At 50.5% G+C, this 20,558-nt stretch overlaps 1 protein-coding gene and 1 long non-coding RNA gene across 4 annotated transcripts; one reads left to right on the top strand and one right to left on the bottom strand.

The window, feature by feature from the left end:
- Window positions 1–74: 74 nt before the first annotated feature.
- Window positions 75–3,861, bottom strand: LOC129533462 (uncharacterized). The gene is made up of 4 exons (XR_008679720.2): window positions 2,260–3,861; window positions 1,153–1,722; window positions 516–846; window positions 75–207 (listed from the first exon to the last, which is right to left on the bottom strand). It is a non-coding gene; the product is annotated as an uncharacterized lncRNA (long non-coding RNA).
- A 79-nt stretch (window positions 3,862–3,940) lies between these two features.
- On the top strand, window positions 3,941–20,002 carry LOC129533461 (uncharacterized). Of its 3 annotated transcripts, none has more exons than XR_010133767.1 (3): window positions 3,958–4,567; window positions 17,549–17,723; window positions 18,365–20,002. XR_010133767.1 is itself a non-coding variant. In XM_063706219.1 (2 exons), exons 1-2 carry the CDS (start codon window positions 4,237–4,239, stop codon window positions 6,558–6,560), a joined length of 639 nt encoding a protein of 212 aa, XP_063562289.1. In that variant the 5' UTR covers window positions 3,941–4,236; the 3' UTR covers window positions 6,561–13,886. The 3 variants fall into 3 exon arrangements, 1 of the variants encoding a protein (XP_063562289.1); XR_010133766.1 differs by having other exon boundaries at window positions 17,528–17,723; XM_063706219.1 differs by lacking the exons at window positions 17,549–17,723; window positions 18,365–20,002 and adding an exon at window positions 6,253–13,886 and having other exon boundaries at window positions 3,941–4,567.
- The last annotated feature ends 556 nt before the right edge of the window (window positions 20,003–20,558 follow it).

Raw genomic sequence — 20,558 nt, 5'->3', positions numbered from 1 at the left:
CACCCCCCCCATCTCGGACTGTCCCAATGACAGCCCTAGCAAGAAGAGACAAGAAACAAGATAAGTTCACGTTGTCCAGTTTTGAGGTATTGGAAGAAGTTGCACCGGTATGAGAATAGTGGGTCAGTTTTCTCCAGGATCCAGAAAGCATATCGGGCAGCCTCAGGGTGCGGAAAGGAGCCCGGCCTCTCCAGCAGCCACACAGGCCTGCAATAGGATGGGGCTGGGGTTGGTTTGGGGTGGAGGATAAGTGACAGCCAAGGTTTGTCAGCATGCAGAGGGGTGGCTGACTCATGGACTAGGGGCTGCAGAGCCCAGTGGTTGCCCTTAGTTCTTGGATCCTAGGAGACTTCTGGAGCCTGGATCTGGACAGCCTAGGGGTGGAGGTGGTGAGGGGCAGGGCTGGGGGCGGGAGGAGAGGCCTCACATGGCAGGGTGCGGGGCAGGAAGCCAGCCAGGGACTGCTTTGCAGTGGCTGCTCCCATCGCCCTTCCCACCCCCAAACCCACCCCTACCCCCACCCTGGTGCAGGGTCGGTCCGGGGCAGGTGTCCTCTGCTTTGGCCTCAGCAGATCCCAAGATGGAAGCCGGCAGCCACGCGGGCATGTCACTTGCGCCAGCTTTGTCCTGCAGTTTCTGCTTCCTGGAGCGTGGGACGCCCACCCAGGAGAGCACGGGCACACCCCACACCTCTCATTTTGAGGGTGCTGGGAGGTGGGGGACCAAGGTCCTGCAGCCCTGTGCTTGTGCCGTGAAAATTAGCCTAGGAGTCCCATGTCCACCTGTCCACGTGGAGCCCCAGGAGCGTGAACAGTGGCATGCAGCGAGATGAGGAGGGAGAGAGAACTGGAAAAGAAGGAGAGAGAAAGAGAGATGAGGAGAAGGGAAAGTGAGAGAGGAAGAGAGATTTGGAGAGAGACAGAGGAGGCTGAGAGGATAAGGAGGGTGAGATGGGGAGAGAGATACAAAACACAAAGAGACAGAGAGAGACGTGCAGGAGTAGGAGGTCGAGTTACTCTTGATCCCAGTTCCCAGTGAAAACTGTAGGTCGCCATCACCTAACCACACATGCAATAAAGTCTGCCTGCTGCTTAGAGCCCTGAGAACCCCTTCTCGTGGAGCATAAAACCTTTGACTACTGCCCTTCCTCACCGCATTTTTGTTGTCTCTTCTGGTGAACCATGATGTCTTGTCTATTGCCTTCCTGGGCTCAAGGATCCATCAAAAACTGATGCTTCTTTGGGGAAGGTCTGCAGTGCCTTCCACTCACTAGGCTCCCCAGGAAGCTTGCACACTTGGCTTGGGCCCCAAGCAGCTGGGTACATGATGGGGCTCTGCTTCTCTCTTTCAGTAAGAAGGAGAACTAAGAAAGAGACTGAAGCATGGTCTGTGGAGAAGGCACTTGTGCAAACACCAGGAGAATGAGGGGCCTGAGTTGTCTTCGTTTCTCCTAAAAGCATGCATTCCCGGCTGGGCGTGGTGACTCACGCCTGTAATCCCGGCACTTTAGAAGGCTGAGGCGGGCGGATCACCTGAGATCGGGAGTTCGAGACCAGCCTGACCAACATCGAGAAACCCCATCTTTATTAAAAATACAAAATTACCGGGGCATGGTGGCACATGCCTGTAATCCCAGCTACTCGGGAGGCGAAGGCAGGAGAATTGCTTGAACCCGGAAGGCGGAAGCTGCAGAGAGCCGAGATTTCACCATTGTACTCCAGCCTGGGCAACAAGAGTGAAACTCCATCTCAAAAAAAACAAAAAAACAAAAAAAACAAAAAACACATTCCCTCCCAGGCCACCCAAGTGAGGGCATGAAGCACAGCGTGTGTGTGTGTGTGTGCACGCGCGTGCGCATGTGTGCATATGTGTGTTTGTGTGTTGCAGGGGTTACAGTGGACAGGATGTGGGAGGGCAGCTGCAGCTCCAAGCTGCAAGTCTTTCTGATAGAACGCTTAAAACTCCTTGGACCACAGCAAGAGAGTGTTTTCATTTGCACCCATTTTTATTAGCGTTTGAACCTGTACTTTTTGTAGCATGTAAACCTTAAGCTGCTTAACCATTCCTTGAAGCATTTACACCAGCGGTTCCCAACCTTTTTGCTACCTGAGACCAGTTTTCTTGAAGACAAGTCTTCCACGGACCCGGGAGAAGGGGAAGGGATGATGTGGAGATGATTCAAGCCCATTACATTTATTGTGTGCTTCATTTCTATTATTATTTCACTGTAATATATAATGAAATAATTACACAACTCACCATAATGTGGAATCAGTGGGAGGCCTGAGCAGTTTTCCTGCAACTACATGGTTCCATCTGGGGGTGATGGGAGACAGTCACAGATCATCCGGCATTAGGTTCTCATAAGGAGCACGCAATCTAGATCACTGGCATGCGCAGTTCACAGTAGAGTTCACGCTCCTATGAGATAATGGCACCGCTCATCTGAGAGGAGGCAGAGCTCACGTGGTAATGCAAGGGATGGGAAGTGGCTGTTTCTACAGATGAAGCTTTGCTCACTGGCTGGCCGCTCACCTCCTGCTGTGTAGCCTGGTTCCTAACAGTTGGGGATCCCCCATTTACCCAGCAAGATAAATACATTATTATGTCAATTGAAATTCTTCACCTTGAACCACCCCAAATTACCTTGCATACCTACATCCACCCAAGGGTCCCGGAGCACACTTTGGGGGCTGTAGACAGTAAGCCTGGAGCTCCACGGAGCATTCCATCTCTCCACCATCTGTGGGCTAACAGGCTGTGTTAGTTTCCTAGGGCTGTTTTACAGTACCACAGACTGGGCACCTTCAACAACAGAATGTTACTGTCTCACAGTACTGGAGGCCACGAGTCCAAGATCAAGGTGTCAGCAAGGTGGGTCCCTTCTGAGGCTGTGCAGGAAGGCTCTGTTCCAGGCCTGTCTTCTCATGCGCGAGTGGACGTCTTCTCCCTGTGACTCTCCATTAAGGGTGATTCTGGTGAGGGCTCAGAAGAGGAGACTTGGACAGAATGTTGGTAGGTAAATGTGTCAGTGGAAACCAGAGGGTAGACAGGACTCCATCCATGCCCAGGGCTTTCTGGGGACAGACCTGTCCAAGCAGCAGCGATTCCCAACTGAGTTCTTTCTGGAAAGCCAGGCAACAGCTGGGGCTGGGCCCTCTGGGATTTGTTTAGTGACCCGATGATGTGGGAGGCCTGCAGTGGGTGGTTGGGTGGGGGATGGTACTGCCCAACCTCATTGCATCACTCACTTCCCAGGTCCTGCCCTCAATCCCTCCTGACCAGGCCCTGTCCTGGTTCTCAGCCACCCTGTCCCAGTGGGTGCTTCAGCCCACTCACTGACCAAGTGAGGGACTGACTCCAGGTTACAGAGTGCTGTGTTTATGTGACCTGAGAATATGTGTGCGCAGAGTGTGCCCGCAGTGTCCTTGTACAGTTGAGCATATACATGTCCTGCCCGTGTGTAGGCAGCCTGTCCACACATGCCTAGGAGTGTGACTCCATGTCCTGGTAGATGGGGAAGGAGAGAGGGAGTTGTGCCCAGGGTCCCGATTACTTTTATGGGTGCATGTTTGTACATCTTGTTAGGGGTCCTTGGGGGTATGGAAGATTCTCCCCTGGGTGCCCTTGATCACCTGTGTGTGCGTGTGTGTGTGTGTGTGTGTGTGTGTGTGTGTGCATTAGGGGGTGTACTGTGTTACAGCATCCTCAACCAACTCTGTATGTGTGCATATGTTTGTGTGTGTGTGTGTGTCTTACAGGTATGAGCGAGTGGATGCTTCCACTACGTGTCTGCACACGTGTGCGTGCACTTGCATTGTCCTTGCACACCTGCGTGTGTCCCGTGAGAGCGAACGGAGCCCCGCATGTGCTGGCACCTGCAGGAACGTGTGAGTGTGCGTGCGTTCTGTGGGTCCCTGTCCTGCTGGCTCCCCGCTTGTCCCGAGGGAGTGCGCGCACGGGGTCCCAGGCCGGCGTGTCCGCCGGTGTGAGTGCGAGTGAGTGTGGCCCCACGCAGCTCTCTCCGCTCCGCGCTGCCTGGGCAGCCCGCACACTCACGCTGCGTGGTTGCTGCCGGGTGACTCGGGCTGGGCCGGCCCCCTGCCTGCCCGCCCCTGGCACTCACTCGCGCTGGCCTTCGCGGAGGCCCCGCCGCGCCATGCCGGGCCTGCTGAGCCGCCCCCGGCGGGGGTCGCTCTGGGCCGGGCCGTGCGGGGGCGGGGAGGCGCTGCCTGCATGACCCCCCGGCGGCGCGGGGAAAAGGCGACCATTTGCATCCAGGAGCATGTGGCCATCGACGTGTGCCCCGGCCCCATCCGCCCCATCCAGCAGATCTCTGGCTACTTCCCCCACTTCCCGCGGGACCTGCCCCATGACGCCCCCGCGCGCCCAGCCACTGCCAGCGCCGGCCGCCGCCGCCCCTCTGACGGCGCCCGCGACGACGACAAGGATGGCGACCATCTCTTCGGAAGCCTAACGATCCAGCACAGGTCCCAGCCCTGCGCAGCCGGCCGCCAAGCCGCCAGAGGACCAGCCGAACGCCAAAGGCTAGGAGTGGACGATTGCAGTAAGTTTCCAACTCGCCGACTTCGCTCCCCTCCACTGGCTCCGGCTTGGCGGTCCCCGGCTTCGGGGTGCCCTCGGTCCCTCCCCCTCGCGTCGTCGCGTTCTCCCTTGGCATAACCCCCCGCCGCGGGGCCGCAGACCCCCTAAGCGCTTCGTGCGCTCTCCGCGCCCTGCCCACCGGCCCCGACCCCTCCCCCGACCGGACAGGAGAGGTGGGAAGTTTGGGGGCACCCGCTGTGGGTGTCCCATTTCCGGGGCTGGGCTCCGGGGAGCCGGCGCGGCGCCCGCTCCCTGCCCGCCAGCCGTTTGGGAGCTCAGGCGCGGGCAGCCGCTTTTGTTCCCGGGAAGGGCGGAGCTGCGTCCCGGGGAGACACGCGTTGCAGCCGGCAGCGTAGTTGCTCCCCGCTGGCCGGCCGCTCCGGGAGGGCCCCGCAGCGGAGGGTCGGGGCTGGGGCGGGCTGGGGAGGGGGCCCAGGGCTGGGGCCGGTTCGGCCTCCCGGGTGGCGCGCGGGCCGAGGAACTAGGAGGACCGCCGCGCCGCTTGTCCTTTGGGAAAACCTTGGCGGTTCCTTCTCTGGTGTCCGTGGACCCCGCCGCGGCGTTCTCCAGGGCCGCGGACCTTTGCCCACCGGTTGCGCCCGCTGCCCCGGGCAGAAAGGACCCCCCTCCTCCCGGACCGAGCCCCGAGCCCCATGGAGCAAGGCAAGGGCCAGAGTCCCGGGGCCGAGGCCCGACCGGCGGACGCTCCGGGACCTTTTCCCGCCCCCGAGGGTGCATGTCCGGCCAGGGCTGGGACTGGCTGGGAAACCGAGGCCAGAAGAGGTCGCAATCCAGCGAGGAATCGGTTTGTGTGGGGTGGGGGTGGGATGGGAGACCCCTCCCCAACCCCACCAGCCCCAGCCCAGCTGTGGCCTCAGCCATGTCACTCAGAAAACCAGCGTCAAACCCCACCCTGCCCAGGATGTGGACCTTGCCTGGTGAGAGTCCCGCTCGGATTTCCCCAGGGCCCCTCCACCGCGCAGCAGGGGTGTCTGCGCTGGGCCCAGGCACTCACCAGGGCCTGCAGGCTGCCAGCCTGGAGTTTCCCTAGGATCAAATGTGCCACCGGAAGCTGAAGGTGGGGACGACCAGTGCCCCCCGGAGCGAAAACCCCCGCATCTCTCCAGGATGGGGGATCTGCTTGGGGGATCTGCTTAGGGGGTCCACTTAGGGGTGTATCCCTCAGGCATTGGAAGTGCGGATGGGAGGCCCCGAGCCATGGTGGCTCCCCCAGTCCCCAGTTCTTTCTCTGTGTAAATCCAGCTTTGCAGGGACGGGGATGTGGTGCATTTCCCGAAAGAGCCGGGGTCCTGGGGTGTGGGGAGCTGGGGCTGGGGTGTGGGGAGGGGCCCAGGGTGGGCAAGCAGAAGCAGGACTGGCACAGGCCTCTGGAGGGCCTGGGGGAGGCTGGACGCCCCAGGGTGCACCCTTGCTTGTCCGCTCTTCTAAGGGTCAGTCTCGGTTTGCCCATCTGTAAACAGGGTTGATTGTCCCTGCTCTACGTGGCTGTTGTGAGCATTCGATGAGCACTGCCAGTCCTCGGAGACTCTTGGGTTTTTTTATTGTGCTAAAATAGACAAGTATAAATTTCCCATTGCAACCATTTCTTTTTGCTCCTTCACTCCCCACCCACCCACCCATTTTTAGGGTACAGTTCAGTCATGCTCAGTACCTTCTACCTTCACACTGTGTGCAACCCATCTCCAGAAGCCTCTTCATCCTGCAAAATTGAAACTGGACCCATTAAACAACAGCTCCCCATTCATCCTCCCCCGGCCCCTGGCAACCGCCTTTCTGCTTCCTTCTCCATGGATGTGACTGTTCTAGGAACCTCCAATAAGTGCAATCACCCAGTATCTGTGCTTTTGTGTCTACCTCCTTTCAGTCAGCAGAATGTCTTCAGGCTTCATCCATACTGCAGCCCGTGTCAAAACTTCCTTTTTCAGGCTGAATGATACTTGAGAATCAGAATCTCCTCTCCTGAACACTTCACCAGCAACAGCATCTGAGAGGCCCAGGGAGGGGCAGGGCTGGGGTTTGGGGGAGAGGCTCTCCTCTCAAAGCCAGATGCCCCCCCATCTATCCCCTCAGTGCCAGCACCAGCCAGGGCCTCCTCTCATGGCTTACTCCTCCTGTCCCTCCCGTGGGAGCCGCCCCTAAACCATGGGGTCAGTTTCTGTCTCTTGCCAACTCACTAGCTGGGGAGGGTCTATCCAAGAGCCCCCCTAACAGCTCCCTGACCTGGAATCAGCCTCCTGCCCTCCCCCTTCTGTGGACAGAAGTCAGACTCCATGGGAGGGCAGCCCCACAGAGGGCTGGGTGGAGGCACTGGTGGGAACCCGGGGTCAGGGCCAGGGAAGCTACCTGTTTGGGCACAGAAGCTGTTGGCAGCACGGTGACACGGCCTCAGGCAGTGCCCACTGGTCTTTTTGCTTCTGGCCAAATGTGTGGCTGTTCAGGGTGCTCAGGGGCCTGCCGGGTGAAGGAGAGGAGAGGCGACAGCAGAGGGCCCATCACAGTCCAGGGGTCAGAAGGACAGAGCAGGCATCACTCCGTCCCAGTGTGGCAGCGCCCCCAGCCTAGCCCCCACGGGTGTCTTGGGGCACAGAGGTGGGACAACCAGAGCCACTGGACAGACATGCCAAAACTTCTGGTGGCCCAAAGATATGCAAGTGAAATGTGTCAAGAGACAGGACCCAGTGAAAACATTTTGAGCTACAACAAACAAATGTATACGAATTGTAAGAATAAGACACAGTGGTCAGGGACCCCCTGCACAGGGTGGGCCACCAGATTCCCAGAACTCTGCACTCCAGGCACGTGGTGGGAAAGGCAAGAGGCCAGGGTGAGGGAGTTGGGTTTGGAAGAGCAGCCATGTCACTGTGGGTGCACATGGGGCTACTGAGCCAGGCCCTGTCCCAGAGGCAACCCCACAGTGCAGGGCACAGCTCACGTATGCCCACCTGACCTCAGCCACTTCTCTGGCATCTCACAGGGGCCTGGCGTGCAGGGAAGGGGAGGAGACGCTCTGCCTGCCAGGCCCTGTGTCCACGTCGTCTCCCTCCCTCTCACTCTAGCCCTGGGAAGATGGGACTCTTACATCCTTGCCCGTTTTTTTTTTTTTTTTTTTTAATTTTGAGAAACGGTTTCAGTCTGTTGCCCAGACTGGAGTACAGTGGCATGATCATGGCTCACTGCAGCCTCTGCCTCCTGGGTTCAAGCAGTCCTCCTCCCTTAGCCTCCGTAATAGCTGGGACCACAGGCATGTGCCACCACACCCAGCTAATTTTTAAATTTTTTGTAGAGACGGTGTCTCACTATGTTGCCCAGGCCGGTCTTGAACTCCTGGGCTCATGGGCTGGGATTACAGGTGTGAGCCACTGCGCCCGGCTGAGGCGCAGATGATGATAAAGCTGAGGCTTCGGGTGAAAAGTACTCATCCACTTCCTAGCGAGTGAATACAGGGGCTGAGCCCAGAAACCATGCCAGCCAGGCCCCCAAACTTCTGCCCTCTTCCAGTGGCAGAGAAGTAGGTGGTTGGGAGCCCCCCGATCCCCCGGAGCTCTGCCAAACCAAGGTGGGGTCGGCCTGGGAGGGAGACTCAGCCTCCCCTTGGAGATGAGCCTGGTGTGAGCAGCCAGGCTGCCTCCCTGACCCGGCTGGGTAGAGGCCTTGCGGTGCATCTTTGAATAATGTTCTGGGGTTACCGGCTGCGCCCCACGGATGCCACAGCTGCCTCCCTACAGCCCTGTGCTCCAGCCCAGAAGAAAAAAAAAATGCAGTTTTCCGAAACAAGAGCCTGCTGAGGTCAGCGAAGCCCCTATCTGCCCATCCTTCTGTGTGTCCCTGGGTCTGCACGCTTGGCTGGGTTTTCTAAAGGAACGGAAGGCAGAGTGAGTGAGGGGTGCCGTCTTGTGGAGGAACCCTCTGTGGCCGATCAGCTTGTGTGACCTCTGTGGACTGACTGGGAGTTGTGACAAATATGGCCAGAAATGGGGCCTCTCGGACGGTGACCCGGGGTTATGTGGATTTAGGGTCAGTGAGGGATGTGGCCTCTCAGGAGGCGGTGCTGGGAAGATGGGGGAGAGGAGTCGGGACGAGGGAAGGGCCTGACCAAAGCGGGGTGGGGAGGGAGGCTCAGAGGAAGGTGAGCCACCTGGCTTTCAGGATGGTGAGGAGAGAAAGTCTGTCCTGACAGAGGCCCCATAACAGCTGCCCTGGGCCAGGATGTTTGTGGGAGGGGAGATTGCACCGCAATGCCACCCTCACTGCCTGTGTCTGGAGGTGTGGGGCCAGGGGCTTCTGTGACAGGGGCCATGAATGGACCCAGCCAGGAGACCCAGGGGACAAGGGCATCTGCTGGCCCAGGCACCTGCAGGCCCTGGCAGCTCCATCCCCCGATTTCCCGTTCACACCCTTTGCTGTTCTCTACCCGGGACCTGAAGCCCATGGACCACAATGGGCTGGCAGACCCCTGTGTCAAGCTGCACCTGCGGCCAGGAGCCAGGAAGGTGAGGGAGTTTCACCCAGGCTTGCCCACCAGCTGTGCCCACCTATGGGGCCTGGACTGGGCTGGGGGCACCCAGGGAAGCCCACAGGTGCCACTCCCCCTCAGAGCCCAAGCAAGCTGAGGAGACCTCAGCCACTCACCTCCATGCAGAGCACCCAGTCTGTCCCACACCCGGGATGCCTTCCAGCATTACCTACCTGCTGATCTGGGGAAACCCCTGGAGAATTTCCAGGCTGGCATTTTATAAGAAGCATTCTCAGCTGGAGGTTACTATGATGTGCAAACAAAGACTGGTCAGATCACACTGGAAAACATTGTTAAACCAGTTTCTTTACTGTAGGACTTACCAGAGCCTTTAATGTGCTGATGGGCTGCTCCTCGACTCTCAGTAAGGGGGATGAAGTAGGCAGCGTCTGCCCAATGTATTTGACCACAGAATCCTCATTCCCATGAGAGATGGGCCAAGAGGCCGACCACAAATGCACTTAAGGCACCAGCACAACAGTGCATCTAGGAGAGGAGAGAAGAAAATGCTATTAAATAAAAGCATCAAGGTGACCTTGAGCCATGAAAAATCAGAACTTCTTAGACTTCCTTCCTTCTGTGTATCCTACACTTCAGTGTTGCTTTATTTTTAGTTTCACAGGGCAGAGTCTGAGTTGACTTGGGGACCTAAATGTGTATGCCTGGGGCCCACCGCAGTCCAGGAGGACCACCCCAGAAGGGAACATTGCGCCTTCTCTGGGGAAGGCAGGGCTGTAGGAGACACGGCAGTGCCCCACCACCTACTCCCGGGGAAGAAATGGCTCCCCGCACCAGGCCTGGATGTCCTTATGCTGCAGGTGGAGCTCAGGGATGTGAGAGCCAAGAGTGAGTGTAACCAGGGAAGTGTGCCCAATGCGGGAGCTCAGTGACCCCTAACTCGTGGGACTGGAGCCGGCAGGGCCTGTTGGAGGAAGTCCCCGGGACTCTCCCCGGTGTTTTATAAAGAGCAGTCTCCTTGTAGACCAGCTCCTGAAAGCAGTGCGAGAGAGGGATTCCTGTGTCCTTTCCACGGTGGGGAACCTGACGCTGCCACAGAGCTGGAATTGAAACCCCGGGCTGCCTGACCTCCAAACCTAGGCCGGGGTGGCGGGCATCAGACTGAGTCAGACACGGAGCTCAGAGTCGCTGGCACAGGAGGAAGGAGTGGTGGCAATACTCCCGCTCAGAGAGGCCACTGCACGAGCATGCCTGAGGCCAGGATGGGTTCCAGGCAGAGGGGACAGTCCGCAAAGGCAGGGCATGCCCTGGGAAGGAGACTCCAGTTCCACACCAGGTGTCCTGCAGAACCTACCCCAGGGCACCAGGGGCTGGAGCTGGGATCCTCCTTGGATGAGCCTCCTATGGCTGCTGCAGCAAATGACCACAAACTTAGAGGCTTAGAGCAACACACTTACTATCTCACCGCTCTGCAGGTTAGAAGTCTGACAGTGGTCTCCCTGGGCTAATGTCAAGGTGTCGGCAGGGCTGCGTTTCTTCTGGAGCCTGGGGATTCCACCCATTTCCTGGCTCTTTCCAGCTTCTAGAGGCCGCCCGCCCTCCTTGGCTGGTGGCCGATTCCTCCACCTTCACAGCCGGCCTGGTTGCATCTCCCTGGCCTTCTTCCTTGGTGACATCTCACTCTTCTCTTCTCTGTCCTTTCTTCTGCTTTTAAGAACCCTGTGACCACATTTGGCCACCCAGACAGTCTGGGATAATCTCCCTAGTCAGCTAATTAACAACCTTAACTCCATCTGCAGCCTCAGTTCCCCATGGCCACGTCAATAACATATTCACAGCTTCGGAGATTAGGACGTGGCCATCTCTGGGGGCCATTGTTCTGTCTACCACACCCTTTGGTGCTAATAAGATCATTTTTCCTTTCTCCAGGCAAATAAGCTTAGAACGAAAGCTCTCCGTAACACTCTGAACCACGTGAACAAAACCCTCACTTACTACAGGATCACTCGTGATCCACAAGACCCTGCAGTGGGTGAGGGCCCCCGGCTGCCTGCTCCCTCCCCAACCCCCACCCAGAGAAACTGATGCGGGTGCAGGGTCAAGTTCAGACCTGAGACCCAAGTCTCCCACTTTGGTCCCTTTCTCCCCTCCTGAGGGACCTGGAGGACGCAGTCTGCCCCTCCTCCTTCCCGGCATAAGCATCAGGTCAGCTGCAGTGGAGAAAGTGGTCCCTTGTGCTTGGAAAGAAAAGCAAGCATTCCTCCTGGTTCTCACTCTGCCCTTCCCCTTCCCTTCCACTACCTGGTTCACAGTGAGTACTCGGGGCCTCCAGGTGGTTGCTCATGGCATCTTGGCCCTACCACCACCACAGATGTCCCTTTCGGGAGGACTTGGGGGCAGTCCAGGGCCTTGTCTCTGGGGAGGCCTGTGGGGCTGGCTCTACACTGTGACCACAACTTTGTAGATTCCCCACGATGTAGATTGGATTGTGCACATGTGCACACACACACATTTGGAGCACGTGTAAGCGCACACTTAAGAGTGTATATCCATACATACGTACACATATCATGAAAAAATCTGTAATGAAACATATCAAAATAACTGTGATTATCTCCATGTGGCAGGAGAATAGGTCATTTTTTCTTACATGTGTGTCTTGTTTTGTTTTTTCCAAATGTTCCACAATGGAGATTCATTACTTTTACGATATGGAAAAACAACAAATGTTATTTAGAAACCGAATCCATAATAGCTGTAATATTACAATAATTTAGTCTGGGCACAGTGCCTCACACCTGTCATCCCAGCAATTTGGGAGGCTAAAGCAGGAGGATGGCTTGAGACCAGGAGTTTGAGACAAGCCTGGGCAACATAGCGAGTCCCCCATCTCTACTAAAAAAAAAAAAAAAAAAATCAGATTGAAAATTAAAATAAATAAAATAATTTAAACACTTTGATAAAAGAGAGTGAAAACAAATTTGGGGAGTAGACTACATGAAGGCTGGGAATCCACCGGGCTGAGTGGCCTTTTTCTTAACATCCCAAAATGGAACAACCAAACATGGCTTTAGAAACTCTTCCAGCACCTGCCAGCATGTGTGGCCTATACTTCTCTGGAGAGGAAACCCACTGGCCCAGTTTGGAAAAGAATCTAGTATGAGACTGTATCTGATTTATCTGTTTATTGAGACAGGGTCTCACTCTGTCACCCACGCTCGGTGCAGTGGCATAATCTCAGCTCACTGCAGCCTTGACCTCCTGGACTCAAGCCATCCTCCCATCTCAGCCTTCTGAGTAGCTGGGACTACAGGCATGTGCCACCATGCCCAGCTAATTTTTTAATTTTTCTTTTGTGGAGATGGGATCTTGCTATGTTGACCAGGCTGGTCTTGAACTCCTGGCTTCAAGCGATCCTCCCACCTTGGCCTCCCGAAGTGCTGGGATTACAGGTGTGAGCCACCACACCTGGCCTTGTATCAGATTCAGTACTGATTATTTTTTTAACTATTGTTAAGTTTAGCATGTCATCATTTCAGAATACACTGCTTCTCAAAAGAATGAAGGCTCCAACAGCCTGAGTCTCTGTTTTTCACGAATTCCCCAGATGATTCTGAAACACACCAGCTCGAGACCCTCCACTGTTGCATGTTTGAAAGTAGTGGTTCTCAAACTTGTCTGCAACTAGAATCACTTGTGCAGCTTTTAAAACTCTCAGTGGCAAGACCGTACTCCAGACCACAAAACTCAGGGGTGGGGGGAAGGGGACTGTTCATCAGTAGTGTAAATGTCCCCAGGTGATTTTAATGAGCAGCCAGGTTTGAGAACCAGCGTCCTAATGGGAGCAACCTCATATCCAGGTGTTGTGCCTCCTGAGCCTGGGAAACAACAGGCCCTGGCAAAAACCTTGCGTCTGAATAACTTTATGTTCTCTGTCTCCATCTGGTGGTCATTCCGCTACATTGCTATTATTTACCTGTGCAACTTGGGCTCTTGTACTTTTAAGAAAGTTTGCCAAAAGAATCAAAAAAACCAAAAAGACTTGAAATTTCAAGAAATAAAAATGGCTACGAAATATGCCATTCTAAAGAACAGAATGATCTAAGAGTTATAAATGCATTTGAATAATGCATCTGAATCTTTGGCAGTACTTGGCAAATTAAAAATCAGTCAATAAGTGCTACTTATTCCCATCATAATTAAACATAAGTTAGACCCCATCTTTTGGGTACCAGTGATTCATTTTGAATGAATGGCTTTAATTCAACAAAAAAACATATTTAGTCTTATTATACCTGTCATACTGTTGGCAGTGGTGAACAGACACAGTCTGCATGGTGAGAAAGAGATTGTGTGTGCGTGCGTGTGTGTGTGAGAGAGACAGATAGTGAGATAGAAATTATTATTTTAATAAAAAGACTGGGAGTATACTGCTCTATGAGTTTTGTAACCCCATCCCAATCAGGATTCCGAACAGTGAGAGATTATTATTTTAATAAAAAGGCTATTTGGGGGTATACTGCCCTATGAGTTTTGTAGCCCCACCCCAATCAAGATTCCGAACAGTTTGATCACTCCCACAAATCTACTTCATGCTTCCCAGTCATGGCATCCTCGCCTTACCCCAATCGCTGGTCACCAAGCGATTTGTTTTTTGTCCCTGTAGCTTTGCCTTTTCCATAATGTCATGTGTTCATACAATATGTAACCTTTTGAGAGTGGCTTCTTTAACTTACTAAAACTTCCTTCCTTCTGCTTGTTTTAGGTTTATTTTGCCCTTTTTTTTCTTTAGTTTATTAAAGCTGAGGGTTAGATTGTTGACTCGAGCCTTCCTTCTTTTCTAAAATAAGCATCAAATGCTATAAATTTCCACCTAAGCTCTTCTTTAGCTGCATCTACACATTTTGATTTATTGTATTTTTGTTTTTGTTCAGTTTTAAGTATTTTCTAATATCCTCATTTCCTTTGAGACTACCTCCTTTGACCCATGGATTACTTAGAAGTATATTATTTAATTTCCAACTATTTAGAGATTTTTGTCAGTTATCGATCTCTGGTTTAATTCCATTATGCTCAGAGACCTTGCTTTGTATTATTTCTGTTCTTTTAAATTTGTTAAGGTTTGTTTTATGGGCTTGGAGTGGTGGCTCATGCCTGTAATCCCAGCACTTTTGGGAGGCCAAGGCGGATGGATCATTTAAGGTCAGGAGTTCGAGACCAGCCTGGGCAACACGGCGAAACCCCATCTCTACCAAAAATACAAAAATTACTCAGGTGTGGTGGCACAAGCGTGTGGTCCCAGCTACTCGGGAGGCTGAAGTGGGAGGATCGTTTGAGCCCGTGAAGTTGGGCTGCAGTGAGCTGAGATTGCTCTACTGTACTCCAGCCTGAGCAGCAGAGCAAGACCTTGTCTAAAAAAGAAAAAAAAATGTTGTGTTATGATCCAGAATGTGATCTATTTGTTCTAGGGATTACTGAGAAAGGCAGGTTGGGGTGTCCAACTGTAATTGCTGATTTGCCATTTCTCTTTTCAGTTCTGTCAGGTTTTGCCTCATGGATTTTGAAGCTCTGTTGTTGGGTACATAGATGCTTAGGATTGTTAATGTTTTCTTTGAAAATTGACCTTGTTATCATTATGTAATGTCCCTCTCTATCCTTGGTAAATTTCCTTGCTCTGAAGTCTGTTTTGTCTGATGGTATGTAACTACTCCAGATTTCTTTTGATTAGTATTTGTATGATATATCTTTCTTTTTTGTCCTTTCATTTTTAATCTATACTATTTACTTAAAATGAGTTTCTTAGACACATATAGTTGAGTGTTGGGTTTTTTGTTTGTTAGTTTTTTACATTCAACAATCTATCTTTTTATTAGCATATTTCAACTTTTTAAATTTAATATAATCGTTGGTATGTTTGGATTTACATTTAATATTTTATTGTGTTTTCTATTTGTTCTCTATTTTTCCCTGTGTTTTTCATTCCTGTTTTGACTTTTCCTGCCTTCCTTTGGATTATTTGAATTTTTTGGAATTCCATTTTAATTCACTGATTTTTTTAACCGTATCTTTTTGTGTAAGTTGAAAATGTAGTTGCTTTAGGGATTACAAAACACCTAGGTTTTCATAGTCTATTTAGGTTATATATTTAGTGCTTTACGTGAAATGTAGAAACCAGCCTGACCAACATGGAGAAACCCAGTCGCTACTAAAAATACAAAATTAGCCGGGCGTGGTGGCACGCACCTGTAATCCCAGCTACTCGGGAGGCTGAGGTGGGAAGATCCCTTGAGCCCAGGAGTGTCTTCAGGAAATTAAGGTTCTCTCTGTTCTCTACATGTCAAGTAGTTACGGACGGTATCCTGAACATTCTAATTTTGTGTTATGAGAATCTGGGCCATGTTGGAAGCCTGTGTTTTTGCTTTGGCAGGCAATCGTCCTGGTTAGGTTCAGTCCACAAGTTCCCACCTGCCTCCTGCGGGTTGTGGTTCAATATCAATTAAGCTTCAGAGCCTTTGCCGCGCTGTTCAGATCCGCCCCGTGTGTGCGCCACCCAGTGGCGGGTACGAGACTGGACAGTGCCTTGTCCCACCGTTCAGTTCTCAAAGCCTTTGTTCAGATCCACACACGGAATGCCTGGGCATGAGCCCAGGAGTTCACATACAACTTTAGGGTATTGCCTTCTTGCGTTCCCTCCTCTCTGAAATCTCAACACTTTACAGTCTCAGGGGTCCCTCTTTCCGGTCCTCTGGCTAGAAAGTCAGGGTTTTAACTGTACTGCTCTGCCCTACAGTTTCTGTGACTGTCTGCCTCCACGGCCAAGCATGGAAGGTTGTGTAAAGAGAAAAAAGCCATGGGCATGACTCCCTTGCTGTTGGGACCATTCTTCCTCTGGCAGAGAGATGAATTTCCTTCCCTTGAAGTTCTAGGCACCTGCCTGGCTGCCACTGCTGCAGTGAGATTGCCTAGGGGCTGGTGTGGGGAGAAAAGAGACAGCAAACACAGGATTTCCCCGCTTTTGCTGACCTATAGGGGTGCTTCCCTCTCTCCTAGGGTCAGAAACAGAGGCTCAGAGCTCTTTCTATCTGCATCTGGTATGCAATTCCAGGTTTTGGTTCATCTTTGAGTCCAGGCCAGGAGACCCCAGAGGGGGAATAAAATGGCAGACTTACTGCCACTTTGGTGGTGTTTAGAGTTCTCTTTTCCTTCCCTGATCTTCCTGCTACCACTTTGTTTTCAGAGCTAGCTGCTCCATGCCTGTGGTCCAGGATTCATAGTAACATTCAGTGGGAAAGACAGGACGGAGTATGACTGGAATGAGAATGGGAGAAGAATTTTTATTTAAAAAACAAAAGCATGGATTTTTAAAGGTTGAAAAATGCACACTAATTGGGGGAGAAATTTCTCTTTCCCTCCACAGTGTGGTAGCTGTAAGCCTGATTCCTGGCTTGAATTTTTTTATTCACTTTTCCAGATGACCTTTAGAATCATTTTGTCCTTAAATTAGCCAGGTGCGGTGGCACACACCTGTAATCCCAGCTACTTGGGAGGCTGAGGCACAAGAATTGCTTGAACCCATGAGCAGAAGTTGCAGCGAGCCAAGATAATATGACTGCACTCCAGCCTGGGTGACAGAGTGAGATTCTGTCTCGAAAAAAAAAAATCATTTTGTCCTTTAAAAAATTCTAATTTTGATGGGAATTTTATGAAATGTATAGATTTGGGGAAAGTAGCCTTTTAATAGATTGAGTCCTTCAGTCTGGTAATGATATATCTTCTCATTTAAAAAAATCTTCTTTTATGACCACTGGTAAAAGTTTTTATTTTTTTTCCTCAGAATCCTTGCATAAGCTTGGTTAAATTTATTCTCAGGTATTTTTATTATTAAAATTTTTATTAAAAATCAAATTGGTTATTGCTCATATATAGAAGAGCTACTGATTTGGCATGTTTACTTTGTAACCAGCTGCCTTACAGAACTTTTATTGGTTTTATTACTTTCTGAATATTGGTTTAATTACTTTCTGAATTTTGGTTTTATTACTTTCTTGGTTTTCTGCACACAAGGATTTGTGAATCCAATCACTCAGACTGGTTTTCTGCAAATAATGATAATTTGGAACCTCTTTTTGAAAAAAAAACTTTGAAAATTTTGATTTTTGGTTTATTGAATCACATTGGCCATTAATTCTTGTACAGTATTAGGTAATATTGGTGATATCATTCTTGCTTGTCTTGGTTCTGAGTCTTAGGGAAGTCCCTATTAAGATAGGTATATTTCATTATGCTAATGAATTATCTTTTTGAATTCTTTTTTAAAAATAATTTTGATCAGAAAAGGATACTGCATTTCATCACTCTTCCAGCATCCATAAAGATGACCATTTGTATTTTCTTATTTGACCCACTAATGTGATTGCATTTTATTAATAGGACTTTCCTGCATTCCTACAGCAAATCCTGGTTGGTCATGGTGGAGACTGTAAAGCCATCATTCTCAAGGAGGGGCTTTTTCACGCAGTATGCCTGGAGAGAGGCTGCACCACCACCGCATTCCTCCCCGATGAGTCCAGTGAGCCACGGCTGCGGGCTACGGTGTTGTGGTGCTCGGGTGTGTTGGAAGGAAATGGTAATTGAATGAGTGCTCATTTTCCAAGACTTTGGCCCCACCCCTAATATAATGTCCATGTTCCTGGAGCTGAGGATCCCTTCAGCCTAGGTTTGAGGACTCAAGGTGTGTACTAGAACCAGACAGACATTCTCCAATATCCCACTCTAGGGATCTTACTCCAATGAGAAGCAGAGAAATGCTAGCCCCGGGAGAAGACCTAGGAAAAGTGTAACAAGAGGCACCATCTGTCACTGAGCCCCTCTCTCTATGCCAGGCTCCGAGCCAGGTGCTTTACATTATGGGAGCTACTCCTGAACAACTGTGTGAGGTACTGGTATCCCTTTACAGATAAGTGGTCAAGTGACTGCCCAAGGGTGTAGTCATTAAGTAGAGGAGTTGCCCTTTAAAACCAGGAGTAATTCCTGAGCGTGTGTAAGCTGGAGATGTGATTCCTGAAGACTGGCTCGCAGAGATGGGTCATGAGGCAGAACCAAGACCTACTCCCCTACTTCCCTGTTCAGTTTGTGTGGCCTCTCCCACTTCTAGTCCCTTCTCTTTCCTGGGAGGGACCCATGGGGGCTAGACAGAGGGCTGTTCCTAGTAGGATAGAGAGGTCCTGCAGCAGCGCCTCTTCCTCACTGCTTATCTTTCTGATCCAGGTTCCCGAGGCATGCCAGCTAGCACCTGACCTACAAGATTCCAGCTGTTTAACTGCCATCACAAAGGCTCATGACGTGTTGACAGTATTTCTGCCTGCTGCTCTGAAAATTCAAGGAAATAAATACCTGACATTTACTGAATGCCAGAAGCTGTTCTAAGAACTTTCTATGTATTATCTATTTTAGTCATTATAATATCCTTATGAAATAGGCACTTTTATCCCCATTTTACAGATGAATAAAATAAGGCACAGAGGGGTTAAGCAACTTTCACAGGTAGAAAGCTGCACAGCCAGGATTTAAGCCCAAGCTCTTAACCACTGCACTACATCAATGCAGCAAAGGCTGAATGAACCAGAGTATTTGATTTACTTAGCTCTTATGCTGGAAAGATGGTGAGGCTTTTGCTCATGGTCTGTATTCAAGCACAAATACCAAAATCAAGGACACCTTTGCATTGGTGCTCCATAGGAGGTTTCCTTTTTTGTTGTTTAGAGAGAAGGTCTTACTCTGTTGCCCTGGCTGGAGTGCAGTGGTGCGATCACAGCTCACTGCAGCCTTGACCTCCAGAGCTCAAGCAATCCTCCACCTCAGCCTCCTGAGTAGCTGGGACTATAGGTGCGCACTTCCACACCCAGCTAATTTTTAATTTTTTTTTTTTTTTTTTTGTAGAGACCGTCTCCCTATATTGCCCAGGTTGGTCTAGAATTCCTAGGGCTCAAGTGATCCTCCCGCCTTGGCCTATTGGGATTACAGATATGAGCCACGGCACCCAACCTCAGAAGAGGCGCTTTTCTTGAGTTCTGGAAGGGGATAGGAATTAATGTTTTGTTTGTTTGTTTGTTTGTGTTTTTTTTACTCGTCACAGAAAAGGTTCAAAGAGTAAGATAAGCAACGTCTCATAATGCTGTAGTCTAATGGACAAGGGCCCTAGCCATCTGTGCCTGGATGACTCTTCCTCCCAATTTTTAAGTGTCAAAAGATAATTTAGAATCTGGCATTCTGCATTAGAAATCTGAACCAGTGGAGCTGTGTGCTGATTTTCATCAGCTTAAGTTGTCTTTATTGTCAGTGGCTTCCTTTCCCCACAGCAGCTTTATGGAGGCACGTGCCCAGGCATATGAGGAGCTTCTGTCCTCTAGTGTATGTACACCCACAATGCTGCAGAGAAGAGAATCAGCGTACTGTTGGGACACAGCAGGTCCCACTGCCTTCTGAAATTTCTAGAGGTGCTATGCCTTCATTGTTTTTCTGCACATGAACATTAACATCCACATCAGGATCTGGAAACCTTTACAGAAGCTGAAGTTTTAAAAAGAAAATGAATGGGATTTTATTCAAGATAAGGAAAGGATAAGAGTGAATCATCAAATGAAACCATGAAGCCACTTCACAAATATTTTATCAAAAAACTCACCTGAGAAAACTCAAAGAATCACAGTAATAAGCTGTCTATGCCATATTTTTTTTTTCCTTTTTTGAAAATGCCAAGAAGCCACTACTAAGAATGTATTCAAGAGACGGAAGTTCCAAGATTCATCACAGGGTCAGGTGGGCTCAACTTAGTTTCCTGGGCCCTCTATAACACTTCATTTTCAGAATTGTCTCCAAATAAAAGCAATTTAAGGGAACATTCAATATGGGTGCCTTTGCTGTGCTTGCAGTCTTAATTCTGTGGACACTGATATTCTATCAATGGAAAATTGAGCCTTTAGTGAACTTGAATACCCTGTTCCCCAATCACTGCCCAGAGAGCAGTTTCTGAGCAGCCAACATGTCAGAGGCAGGAAAACAGCAGCTAAAAGGCAAAGGAGAAAAATGGAAGACACGTGCCTTTACACGTGTATTTTAAGCTAAATAACCATGATAAAATATCACCAACACCCATTTTTTGTAACTTCTTAATTGTCCCACATCAAAGATAAGTATGGACAACTGTAATTGGTTCTTATATATCCCTAAATTCCTAATTGAAATCAATTCCAATAAATCGTTGGTGCTCAGTAGAAAAATGCAAAATTTAAATATACATATTCAGTAGAAGTTACCTTCATAACTTGTGGGGCATTATCAAAATATAATTGGAAACCCCTCTTTGTAACCAACTAACCAAATGATCTTTTCTTAAAGGCACAAATTAAAAGGTGGCAAAACAACCATATATTTAGTGTGTGGGATCACATTCTCCTAAAGG

The sequence above is a fragment of the Gorilla gorilla genome, chromosome 4 (genome assembly GCF_029281585.2).
Source record: "Gorilla gorilla gorilla isolate KB3781 chromosome 4, NHGRI_mGorGor1-v2.1_pri, whole genome shotgun sequence".
Classification (NCBI taxonomy): Eukaryota; Metazoa; Chordata; class Mammalia; order Primates; family Hominidae; genus Gorilla; species Gorilla gorilla.
The sequence above is the reverse complement of the archived record's forward strand: the minus strand, read 5'-3'. Positions and strand labels throughout refer to the sequence as shown.